This window comes from Salvelinus fontinalis, chromosome 20, assembly GCF_029448725.1.
Source record: "Salvelinus fontinalis isolate EN_2023a chromosome 20, ASM2944872v1, whole genome shotgun sequence".
Lineage (NCBI taxonomy): Eukaryota > Metazoa > Chordata > Actinopteri > Salmoniformes > Salmonidae > Salvelinus > Salvelinus fontinalis.
In genome coordinates, this window is record NC_074684.1 from 34,399,681 (window position 1) to 34,412,816 (window position 13,136).

Consider the following 13,136-nt stretch of genomic DNA (forward strand, 5'->3'; position numbering starts at 1 on the left):
GACAGCAATCTGACTGACTAGTGACAACCACCTAGAGGACAGGGATCTGACTAACTAGTGACACCCACCTAGAGGACAGCGATCTGACTGACTAGTGACACCCACCTAGAGGACAGCAATCTGACTGACTAGTGACAACCACCTAGATGACAGCAATCTGACTGACTAGTGACAACCACCTAGAGGACAGGGATCTGACTGACTAGTGACACCCACCTAGAGGACAGGGATCTGACTGACTGACTGACTAGTGACACCCACCTAGAGGACAGGGATCTGACTGACTAGTGACACCCACCTAGAGGACAGCAATCTGACTGACTAGTGACACCTACCTAGAGGACAGGGATCTGACTAACTAGTGACACCCACCTAGAGGACAGGGATCTGACTGACTAGTGACACCCACCTAGAGGACAGGGGTCTGACTGACTAGTGACACCCACCTAGAGGACAGCGATCTGACTGACTAGTGACACCCACCTAGAGGACAGCGATCTGACTGACTAGTGACACCTACCTAGAGGACAGCAATCTGACTGACTAGTGACACCCACCTAGAGGACAGGGATCTGACTGACTAGTGACACCCACCTAGAGGACAGAGATCTGACTGACTAGTGACACCCACCTAGAGGACAGCAATCTGACTGACTAGTGACACCCACCTAGAGGACAGGGATCTGACTGACTAGTGACACCCACCTAGAGGACAGGGGTCTGACTGACTAGTGACACCTACCTAGAGGACAGGGATCTGACTGACTAGTGACACCCACCTAGAGGATAGCAATCTGACTGACTAGTGACAACCACCTAGAGGATAGGGATCTGACTGACTGGTTGATACATTTTTATCAATGTTTATTAATCAGTGATGTTCCACATCCCCATAAGAACCGCCAGACATTCCAATAAGGCAGTTTTAGACAGTGTTAGGATTTATGTTTATGCACGATAGCCTGTTAGCATATTGTTTGAAGATGAATATTGTTTTGTTACACACACACACAAACAACACAGATGGGTGTGTGTGTAGGTGTGTAAGAACTGACCAACACGGGCCATAAAAGCTGTGGTCAGTCTGGAGAGGGGAGGGGTGCATCACTCTAGGCCAACCAGGGAGGTTGGGAGACTGATCAGTACCATATTAGGAATTGTTTGAGTGAAGATTCAAGGGGGAGACACAAGACGGAGCAAATCTACCCAGCAACCAAGTATATTTGGGGGCACCCGGACCAACAAGTCCGGGTGCCCCCAAAGGCGGAGCAAGAGTCTAAACCATGCTCAGCCTCTACTGTGATAGGCCAACAGACGCGTTCGAACTACGTCATCACGGTATAAGAACAGCTGTTTACGTACTTCCTGCCAGTTCCCTGATCTACCCTACGCGGAGATACAGTGAACCCGTATATACGAAAATTGCATTTGCCATTCATTGTTTGCGGTAATTAAACATAATTAAAGAAAGTTAGCAGACCTTGCTTTTTATTTATCCTGACACCGGATGTGTTACACGCAGCATTCACAACAGTCAAAGAGAGAGAACACACCATAGCGGCCGTGCCAGTAGATAAACTGCTGTGTGTAGGCGAACGGTGGTGATTCAACACGTAGTCACGAAAATTACGGCAGATGTTCTATGGTCAGAGGCGACAGGACAGCCGCCCGCTGAGCACTGTCAACGGTCTTTATGGTGTTCCCTTCCCAAAGATTGACAGAAATATGGCTGAAACGCAAAGAAAATTCAAGGAGAGGGGGTACAAAAACGGTCAGATTAATACTGCCACTGAGAAAATTCAAAACAAACCGAGACATGATCTTTTTCAAAGAGTCTCACAAAAATAAGCATTCTATCTACCCGCTATTCAAAGTGCTCTGAACGAATTAAGGGAATCGTTCACAAACATTGGCACATTCTAAGATCCGATGACAGTATTGGTAATGTGTTTTCGGGCCCTCCCCTGGTCATATTTTCACGGGGCAGAAGAAATCTCAGAGATCAATTGGTAAACTCTGATTTACCACCCTAAGATATCACTGCACAACGTCGATTTGTGCCCCTACTGGTTGGAAACTACAAGTGTAATGGCTGTGCTCAATGCAATGGAACTTATGAATGTAGATCCTTAAAAACACCCCCAAACAGGGAAACAGATCCCAACTAATTAAAAGGTGTTATCACGTATGTTAATTTCCTTTACCTTATGTCCTTGTGGTAAAAAGTGTGTGGGTAAAACAAAGTGCGATTAAAAGCACAAATCTCAGAGCATCATTAGGTGCAAAAACACGATTAATCCAGTTGCGGCCCACTTTTTGGAAACAAATCACTCGCTTTCACCCCTATGTAGTAACGGCATCGAACATGTCACCCTCCCCAGGAGGGAAAATGTATTGTTAAGATGAGAGGCTGCCTGGATCTTTTAATTTAAATACCCTTGCTCCCTTCTGTCTGTAGACATTGATCAGAAGCCATTAGCCATTCTTGTGATCATTGTGATTTTGCTATTCATTGTAAATTTTTGTAGGCCTATGTAGCCAAATTGTATCTATGATCGTATGCTATCCATTCAAGTTTTAGGTATGTTATTTTTATATCTGAGAATGAACCAATGATATCAGGCCACGCCCAGCCATGACTACAGACACCTGTCCTTTGACACTATATAAAGTCGTCACCCCACAGCGTGTCATTATACCCTGATGAAGACATCTTGTCTTGTCTAGGTTCAATTATTGCATCTGAGCTCCTAGAGTGTGTGGCTCTCCTTTAAATGTTTCAAGTTCCCTCCCCAAGGAATACACGATCCACAGAACACAACTGGTAACGAGACAGTTTCACCATTACCATTTTATTTCATCTTGGTATTTAAATAAGTCTTTTTTCTTCTTGATAATTAAAATTATATCCATTTTACAGTCCATTCACAGTTGTATTACTTGGACCCCTCATATTCAACTCTGGACCCCGAAGCCAGTTCCACTGCTTAAAAAATTATAATATATATTTCCCTCTAATCAGGGACTGATTTAGACCTGGGACACCAGGTGGGTGCAATGAATTACCAGGTAGAACCGAAAACTAGCAGGCTACGGACCTCGTAGGGTCAGAGTTGAATACCAATGACCTAGGCCCTAACTCAAAAAAATAAAATCTCTGAATATTAATGCACTCTCATATTCAAGTAGTGGAAGAATTAGAATTGACATATATGTATGATGCCGCAGTAAAGTAGTACACACACCCAAGGGTTGTTAGAGACAGTTATCCCATCTATCCAAGGAGACAAGGGTTAAACAAGGAGTTTAAGCAGGGACCAAGCAGGCACAACAACGTCACTCACAGGTACAATGCAAAACATCAAATGAAGAGTAAAATGGGTTTCAACAGTGCAGTGCAAAAAAAAATTCTAATTAAACCTCAAGCCTTCTCATATCCTCAGTCATTCCACTTACTATCAGACAGCCAGACTTGTATTTCAGACCAAAATGAAAAGACCCCTCTCAAAAAACAACTGTACAACAGACAAATGAAAAATCTCTTTAAAAATTGTATTATTTCCATGGCATGACTAGTTAGAGTGGTTCCTCAGGCCCCGGGGGTACATGTAATGTTCTGGTACTACCTCCTCTTGACTGCTGGGCGGCCACTAGCCTTGCTGCCACCTACAGCCTTGCTGCTGGAGCTCTTGGAGCCGGAGAACAGCTTGGTCATGAACTCAGACACGTCAGGTAGCTCAGGGTTGGGGTTCAGCATGTTCATTGACTGCTCCATTTCCTGGGAAGGTAGAGTGAATAAACACACCAGATTAGTTAGTATGACACTGGTTTGACCTATAGTCTGGTCTCAGATCTGTTTCTGCTATGGCATGACGATGAGAGTTGGCAAGACAGCACAAACAGATTATGTAGGTGCTTCACATTGGTGGTGGATGAGGCGAGTTCCCTTACTATGAAATATACACTTAGATTATGAGCAAGTTTATCTAAATGGAACAACACTGAATGTACTGGATGGCAGACAACTCACGACAGGTGACTAGAGATGTGTCAGAGAGAGAGAGAGATATAGTGTCAGAGTACAGCTGTCCTTGTTTACCTTTCTCATCTCAGGGTCGTTGGTGTTGACAACCTTAGGGAGCAGGACGATAATGAGCAGAGGAAGGACCATCATCAGGACCTGGGGAATCAGACACGCATCAAATCAATCAAATATTTGTCACACGCTTCGTAAACAACAGGTGTCGACTAACAGTGAAAGGCTTACTTACGGGTCCTTTTCCAACAATGCAGAGTAAAATAAAATAAAAATGATATCTACAATATCTCTCTATCCACACACACACTCAAAAGTTTGGGGTCACTTAAAAATGTCACTGTTTTTTAACATAAAGCACATTTTTTGTCCATTAAAAAAACATAAAATTGATCAGAAAAAGTGTAGACATTGTTAATGTTGTAAATGACTATTGTAGCTGGAAACGGCTGATATTTTATGGAATATCTACATAGGCGTACAGAGGCCCATTATCAGCAACCATCACTCCTGTGTTCCAATGGCACATTGTGCTAGCTAATCTAAGTTTATAATTTTAAAAGGCTAATTGATCATTAGAAAACCCATTGCAAATTATGTTAGCTGAAAACTATTGTGCTGATTAAAGAAACAATAAAACTGGCCTTCTTTAGACTAGTTGAGTATCTATATGCCTTTCTTTAAAAAATAAGGACATTTCTAAGTGACCCCAAACTTTTGAACGGTAGTGTATGTTACATACACAGTACCACTCATTCCAGGGTTTTCCTTTATTTTTATTTTTTTTACTATTTTCTACATTGTAGAATAATAGTGAAGACATCAAAACTATGAAATAACACACATGGGATGACATAGTAAACAAAAAAAGGGTTAAACCAATCTAAATATATATTATATTTGAGATTCTTCAAAGTAGCCACCCTTTGCCTTGATGACAGTCAAATGTTAAACAGCAGAGGGCACCACCTATTATTTTTCTGATATTGGCTAGACTTTTATTGTATTACTCACTAGTACAAACACCATGCAAAAAAAGGCACTAGTTAAATGACACCTGTTAGGGAGGCATGCGTGTTGAAGGACCGGTATGATACCTTTGCATGGGACAGTAAAGCAATTACAATACACTAATACTACACTATTACCACAGTAGGACTCTCCTCCAATCACAAAGCGGCAACTTCACATTTACTTAGAATCTGATGACACAGCATGGCCCTCTTTCAGAATAAGTGCCAAGGGACACAGTAAACACTATTCTATGCATCATTCACATCTGATCATCTCACCATGGGATTCATGAGGAAGTCAGTCCACCCCCAGGTCTCTCTCTTCATGAAGTAGGTGTGTGGCCCAGAGGACCTCAGCTGGAGCGGGTACGGCTGGCGGATCACCTCAGACGTCTTGATGAAGTTCACCAGGCGGGCCCTGTGAAGTCAACCACCGCTTAGACAACAAGTCTTCTCCTTCCCTACCATGTACACTAACTATGAGCCTGGCAAAGAGGCAAGACATCAAGTCGTCTCCTTCCCTACCATGTACACTAGCTATACGCCTGCCATGTACACTAGCTATGAGCCTGGCATGTACACTAGCTATGAGCCTGGCATGTACACTATCTATGAGCCTGCCATGTACACTAGCTATGAGCCTGCCATGTACACTAGCTATGAGCCTGCCATGTACACTAGCTATGAGCCTGCCATGTACACTAGCTATGAGCCTGCCATGTACACTAGCTATGAGCCTGCCATGTAGACTAGCTATGAGCCTGCCAAGTACACTAGCTATGAGCCTGCCATGTACACTAGCTATGAGCCTGGCAAAGAGGCAAGACATCAAGGGCACTTCTGCCAGACACAGAATAAGACTAGTCTCATAATGTCACTGGGAAATCGGCCCCAAGTATGTGGACAATACATGTGGAAGATCATGAATGAAGATATGCTGATAGGGTACAAAAATGCAGTTTTGTTCACCTCCCTCAACGACTCACACACCCTGAACAAAACAACTGTACCTCATTTTTCCTTTAGACGTGATGTCCACACGGACTGCTTCAAATTTGTATCCAGGTGAGATCACTTCCACAACGTAAGATCCCGAGGGAACATCATTGACGACAAAGCTGCCATCAGTTCTGCAGAGAGACAGAGAGGATTGAGAAATTCTAAGTTGCAGGTTAGGGATTTACTAAGGAATCAATGAACATTATACAGTAACAGCCATGTTCAGTTTGATGTAGCATTATAAACAGGTGTTGGGAGTCCTTGGCAAATTGGGCCCTTGGCCAGAGTGGGAACTAACAAAGTCTGTGTGTGCTGCTAGTTAACTAGCAAACATTTACTTAAACCCCTTGACAATGCACTGTGGAACTTGGAATTTACCACATGAAAAAGTTGGACACTCAGCAAAGTCTCAATTAGTTATTCTTCATCTCAATTATCAGGCATTTGATAAGCCAGACTGCAAATAGACTAGGATGATGACACCGATAACGTCGTTAGCTAGCTGTCAACTACAAACTAGCGATGGGACAAGACTAACTACCAATTGGATATCACGAAATTGTGGTAAAAAGTACCACAACAAACTAACCTAGCAACATCGAGGCTGGTTGCTAGTAGTGACCACAGCACAGGGCCCCGGCTAGTGTTAGCCCTTAAATTGCACAACATTCCGACAGCTGTAACTATTAGTTTTTTTTCTTCGTTCAAGCCTCAAGTCTTACCTCATAAAGCCTATATACTCTTCTCCCTCTACCGTGACTCGGGCTGATGAAATCCAGTCTTGTGTTTTCACTCCAGGAACGATTGCCCGACCCTCGAGTTTGAAACGATCCCCGTTTGGTTGAGCAGATCCACTCGTCGCGATAGGCCCCGATTCTATATCGCTAAAACAGCACGCTAAAACAAACATAGCCTGTAGAAAAATACACAATTCTGATAGTCTGCCATGCAGCAACATGTTTACTTTCAGTATTTCAACAAGGATACGTTTTCTATATAACTATAATAGAGTAGCTGAAATCATGTAGCCGACAAGCAGGTGTACGTTTTGCATCAGCTGTCTCTGCCGTCGGGAAATATTGACGTCACCTTGCTACATAAAAAAACAAAACTTACTGACACCCGGAAATACGCATCTTCCCTGTCTAAACAGAGATCTGTCGATAGTCAAAGCGTCTATGATAATGGCCATTTACGTGCTAGTTTGTTTTTCCCTCAAGATCAAAGACATTAACCAGGTTTCCATACAGTTTTTATGCGAGTAAAGCCATACCGTATAAAGAAAAATCACGACAGCTGTGATGGAAACAGGAAGTGGAAATGCCGACAATTTGTTCGTTCGACATCGTGGGATATTTTTGTTCGGTAAAATTAATGATGCGATAAATGGCAGTGAAAACGCCACCATGGCCAAATATTAATATAATAACCATCATATCGAAGTAAGTTTGGAGTCACGTGATGATATCGTGTGTGGTCCTCCCACTACGACTCAGGAAATCATGCAGTTTATTAGGCGACAGATACATTATGATGAAAGTGCATGGTGATCTTGATGCGCCTTTCCAGTTAATATAGAGGGTCTGATTCTGGTGATATGATGATCAATGCAAGTGTCGTGCGGTTTGACAAATACAAATGTATTTTATCCATAATAATCTCATCATGTAGACCAGTCCACCTGCACTATCTGCCAGTTGGCTAGATCGCACGTGTCAAGACCAGAGTAGCCACATTTGCTATTTAACGCAAGGTGTTTTTGTGACAAAACTATCGGTAGAGTTGAAAACAGAGGAAACACACGGAACTTGTGATTTTTTTTTACAAGGTATATGTAAACTTAAGCGAAAAAGTACATTTTGTGTGCCCTACGTCATCATGAACTGTTAAAAAAAAATGGAACAAGTCCTTTGGTGGAAACGCCACTAGTGGGGGAAATGGGCATATTTCTTAAATGCGGATTTCAGAATATTCGCATGAAAATGTCGTCAATTGGATGGACACCTAGCTACAGTCCCGTTATCCGAGGTTGTTTAATGACAAACGTTACTGCCTGAGCCATAAGAGTGCATTTTCTTCCTATCAGAGTGCAAACTTTTTTTGTCATGGCAGTCAACACAGATTGGTATAGCATGATTCAGATGGACATCTTTTCCCATTGAGGTATTTTCATAAACAGAAGCTAAAACGAGTGCAGTGAGTCTCTTTTCCCAGCAATATCTGTTCTCAGAAACTAAACAAAAATGCCTCGGGCCAGGCGTTTATGTTTTTACACAGACCTATTCATGTCACATGCATTTCCCCTCTCATATCACCATATACAGTGTCCTCTCATATCACCATATACAGTGTCCTCTCATATCACCATATACAGTGTCCTCTCATATCACCATAACAGTGTCCTCTCATATCACCATATCCAGTGTCCTCTCATATCACCATAACAGTGCATTTGCCCTCATATCACCATATACAGTGCATTTGCCCTCATCATCATATGCAGTGTCCTCTCATATCACCATATACAGTGCATTTGCCCTCATATCACCATATACAGTGTTCTCTCATATCACCATATACAGTGACTCTCATATCACCATATGCAGTGTCCTCTCATATCACCATATACAGTGTCCTCTCATATCACCATATACAGTGACTCTCATATCACCATATACAGTGACTCTCATATCACCATATACAGTGTCCTCTCATATCACCATATACAGTGTCATCTCATATCACCATATACAGTGACTCTCATATCACCATATACAGTGTCCTCTCATATTACCATATACAGTGACTCTCATATCACCATATACAGTGTCCTCTCATATCACCATATACAGTGTCCTCTCATATTACCATATACAGTGTCCTCTCATATCACCATATACAGTGTCCTCTCATATTACCATATACAGTGACTCTCATATCACCATATACAGTGTCCTCTCATATCACCATATACAGTGTCCTCTCATATCACCATATACAGTGTCCTCTCATATCACCATATACAGTGAATCTCATATCACCATATACAGTGACTCTCATATCACCATATACAGTGTCCTCTCATATCACCATATACAGTGCCCTCTCATATCACCATATACAGTGCCCTCTCAAATCACCATATACAGTGTCCTCTCATATCACCATATACAGTGACTCTCATATCACCATATACAGTACATTTGCCCTCATAACACCAAATACAGTGCCTCTCATATCACCATATACAGTGCCCTCTCATATCACCATATACAGTGCCTTCAGAAAGTATTCATACCCCTTGACTTAGTCCACATTTTGTTGTGGTACAGCCTGAATTCAAAATGGATGACATAAACAATTTTCTAACCCATCTACACAGAATACCCCATAATGACTAAGTGAAAACATGTTTTTAAAAATGTTTGCAAATGTATTTAAAATGAAAAACAAAAACCTAATTTACATGAGTATTCACACCCCTGAGTCTGTACTTTGTAGAAGCACCTTTGACGGCGATTACAGCTTTGGGTATGTCAGTATTAGGTTTGCACATCTGGATTTGCAGATTTTCTCAAGCCCTGTTCAGGTAGATGGGGAGCGATGGTGAACAGCAATCTTGAAGTCTTCCCAAAGATATTCAATGGGATTCAAGTCTGGGCTTTGGCTGGGCCACTCAAGGACTTTCACATTCTTGTTCTGAAGCCATTCCAGTATTGCATTGTCTGTATGCTTACATTCTTACCACACCGCTCGTGTCGCATGCGCTGCAAAATAAATGTACACGTACAGTGGGGCAAAAAAGTATTTAGTCAGCCAGCAATTGTCCAAGTTCTCCCACTTAAAAAGATGAGAGAGGCCTGTAATTTTCATCATAGGTACACTTAAACTATGACAGACAAAATGAGAAAAATAAATCCAGAAAATCACATTGGAGGATTTTTTATGAATTTATTTGCAAAATATGGTGGAAAATAAATATTTGTTCAATAACAAAAGTTTCTCAATACTTTGTTATATACCCTTTGTTGGCAATGACAGAGGTCAAATGTTTTCTGTAAGTCTTCACAAGGTTTTCACACACTGTTGCTGGTATTTTGGCCCATTCCTCCATGCAGATCTCCTCTAGAGCAGTGATGTTTTGGGGCTGTTGCTGGGCAACACGGACTTTCAACTCCCTCCAAAGATGTTCTATGGGGTTGAGATCTGGAGACTGGCTAGGCCACTCCAGGACCTTGAAATGCTTCTTACGAAGCCACTCCTTTGTTGCCCGGGCGGTGTGTTTGGGATCAATGTCATGCTGAAAGACCCAGCCACGATTCATCTTCAATGCCCTTGCTGATGGAAGAAGGTTTTCACTCAAAATCTCACGATACATGGCCCCATTCATTCTTTCCTTTACACGGATCAGTCGTCCTGGTCCCTTTGCACATGCTTCACAGTGGGTATGGTGTTCTTTGGATGCAACTCAGCAGTCTTTGTCCTCCAAACACGACGAGTTGAGTTTTTACCAAAAAGTTCTATTTTGGTTTCATCTGACCAAATGACATTCTCCCAATCTTCTTCTGGATCATCCAAATGCTCTCTAGCAAACTTCAGACGGGCCTGGACATGTACTGGCTTAAGCAGGATTTGAGTCCCTGGCGGCGTAGTGTGTTACTGATGGTAGGCTTTGTTACTTTGGTCCCAGCTCTCTGCAGGTCATTCACTAGGCCCCCCCGTGTAGTTCTGGGATTTTTGCTCCCCGTTCTTGTGATCCTTTTGACCCCACGGGGTGAGATCTTGCGTGGAGCCCCAGATCGAGGGAGATTATCAGTGGTCTTGTATGTCTTCCATTTCCTAATAATTGCTCCCACAGTTGATTTCTTCAAACCAAGCTGCTTACCTATTGCAAATTCAGTCTTCCCAGCCTGGTGCAGGTCTACAATTTAGTTTCTGGTGTCCTTTGACAGCTCTTTGGTCTTGGCCATAGTGGAGTTTGGAGTGTGACTGTTTGAGGTTGTGGACAGGTGTCTTTTATACTGATAACAAGTTCAAACAGGTGCCATTAATACAGGTAACGAGTGGAGGACAGAGGAGCCTCTTAAAGAAGAAGTTACAGGTCTGTGAGAGCCAGAAATCTTGCTTGTTTGTAGGTGACCAAATACTTATTTTCCACCATAATTTGCAAATAAATTCATTAAAAATCCTACAATGTGATTTTCTGGATTTTTTTTTCTCATTTTGTCTGTCATAGTTGAAGTGTACATATGATGAAAATGACAGGCCTCTCTCATCTTTTTAAGTGGGAGAACTTGCACAATTGGTGGCTGACTAAATTATTTTTTGCCCCACTGTACATGTTATTCAACCATTGCACCCACACTGCTCACACGCGTCTACGAGCAACTGCGTAGCCAGGCGCTGAAATAGAACTTGGTTCTATTTGTGACGCTTGATGCGTTGCAAGTCCCACCTCTCCCATCTCCTCATTGGTTTTTAGGAGCATATACTTACATGGGTGATTGAAAGATGAACTGAGGTCTACACTCCAGTCCAGTTTGTAGTGGTAATGCACTGTAAAGTTGGTTGCCAACCACCATATAAAGTCCAAAGAAGAAGAAGCCTGAAGGAGAGATTACTAGAAACGAACTTGGTTTACCCTTTATTCTGTGGATTAGTTGTCAGAGTAGAGGACCTTGTGCATTTCAGGTAAAATAACAACCCAACGTTTATATCCCAGGACAAATTAGCTAGCAACAGCAAACTAGCTAAATTTCCATAAATGTTTGCTTATCGACCTGTCGCCAAATTAATATAATTGGTCCAGAGTTAATTTTGATACTTCAACCTGCATGTTCTGCTCGCATCTGGTGTGGGGGGGACAAAATCAACATGCGTTGTCAGCATGTAAGGTCATCTGGTGTGGGGGGGACAAAATCAACATGCGTTGTCAGCATGTAAGGTCACCTGGTGTGGGGGGGGGACAAAATCAACATGCGTTGTCAGCATGTAAGGTCATCTGGTGTGGGGGGGGGACAAAATCAACATGCGTTGTCAGCATGTAAGGTCATCTGGTGTGAGGGGGGGAAATCAATATGCGTTGTCAGCATGTAAGGTCATCTGGTGTGGGGGGGGGGGCAAAATCAACATGCGTTGTCAGCATGTAAGGTCATCTGGTGTGGGGGGGGGACAAAATCAACATGCGTTGTCAGCATGTAAGGTCATCTGGTGTGGGGGGGACACAAAATCAACATGCGTTGTCAGAATGTAAGGTCATCTGGTGTGGGGGGGGGGACAAAATCAACATGCGTTGTCAGCATGTAAGGTCATCTGGTGTGGGGGGGGACAAAATCAACATGCGTTGTCAGCATGTAAGGTCACCTGGTGTGGGGGGGGACAAAATCAACATGCGTTGTCAGCATGTAAGGTCATCTGGTGTGGGGGGGGGACAAAATCAACATGCGTTGTCAGCATGTAAGGTCATCTGGTGTGGGGGGGACAAAATCAACATGCGTTGTCAGCATGTAAGGTCATCTGGTGTGGGGGGGACAAAATCAACATGCGTTGTCAGCATGTAAGGTCATCAGCACTATGCATTAAGGAGTTCAAGTTTTGTCTCATCAGACCAGAGGAATCTTTTTCCTTACTATCTCAGATTCTTTCACGTGCCTCTTTCTCAGGAGTGGCTTCCATCTGGCCACTCTACCATAAAGCCCAGATCGGTGAAGTGCTGTAGAGACTGTTGTCCTTCTGGCAGGTTCTCCCATCTCAGCCAAGGAACTCTGTAGTTCTGTCAGAGTGGTCATTGGGTTCTTGGTTACCTCCCTGACCAATGTCCTTGCCCGGTTGCTCAGTTTGGTCAGACGGCCAGCACTAGGCAGGGTCTGGGTAGTTGCATATTTTCTCAATGATGGAGTCCACTGTCCTCTGAAATGTAACACTCTAAAAAATGTTTTTATACCCTTCCCCAGATATACACAAAGGTATGTGGAAACCCCCCAAAATGTGTGGATTCGTCTATTTCAGCCACAGGAAGGAATAATGGTTCGGGCTAGGCCCCTTAGTTCCAGTGAAGGGAAATCGTAACGCTACAGCACACAATGACA

The 13,136-nt window shown here is 42.9% G+C and overlaps 1 protein-coding gene across 1 annotated transcript; it reads right to left on the reverse strand.

The window, feature by feature from the left end:
- Positions 1-2,836: 2,836 nt before the first annotated feature.
- Positions 2,837-7,291, reverse strand: LOC129817769 (ER membrane protein complex subunit 7-like). The gene is made up of 5 exons (XM_055873315.1): positions 6,771-7,291; positions 6,060-6,179; positions 5,329-5,467; positions 4,100-4,180; positions 2,837-3,778 (listed from the first exon to the last, which is right to left on the reverse strand). The coding sequence occupies exons 1-5, from the start codon at positions 7,004-7,006 to the stop codon at positions 3,623-3,625; spliced, it is 732 nt and encodes a 243-aa protein (XP_055729290.1). The 5' UTR covers positions 7,007-7,291; the 3' UTR covers positions 2,837-3,622.
- Between the last annotated feature and the right edge of the window lie 5,845 nt (positions 7,292-13,136).

Bases quoted from the DNA above. Each gene is read 5' to 3' on its own strand.
- LOC129817769 (XM_055873315.1), bottom strand. From the start codon at position 7,006: ATGTTGCTGCATGGCAGACTATCAGAATTGTGTATTTTTCTACAGGCT. The intron at 6,180-6,770 runs GTAAGACTTGAG...GTCTCTCTGCAG, and splicing joins GAGTATATAGGCTTTATGAG to AACTGATGGCAGCTTTGTCG. The intron at 4,181-5,328 runs GTGAGATGATCA...CTGATTCCCCAG, and splicing joins ACTTCCTCATGAATCCCATG to GTCCTGATGATGGTCCTTCC.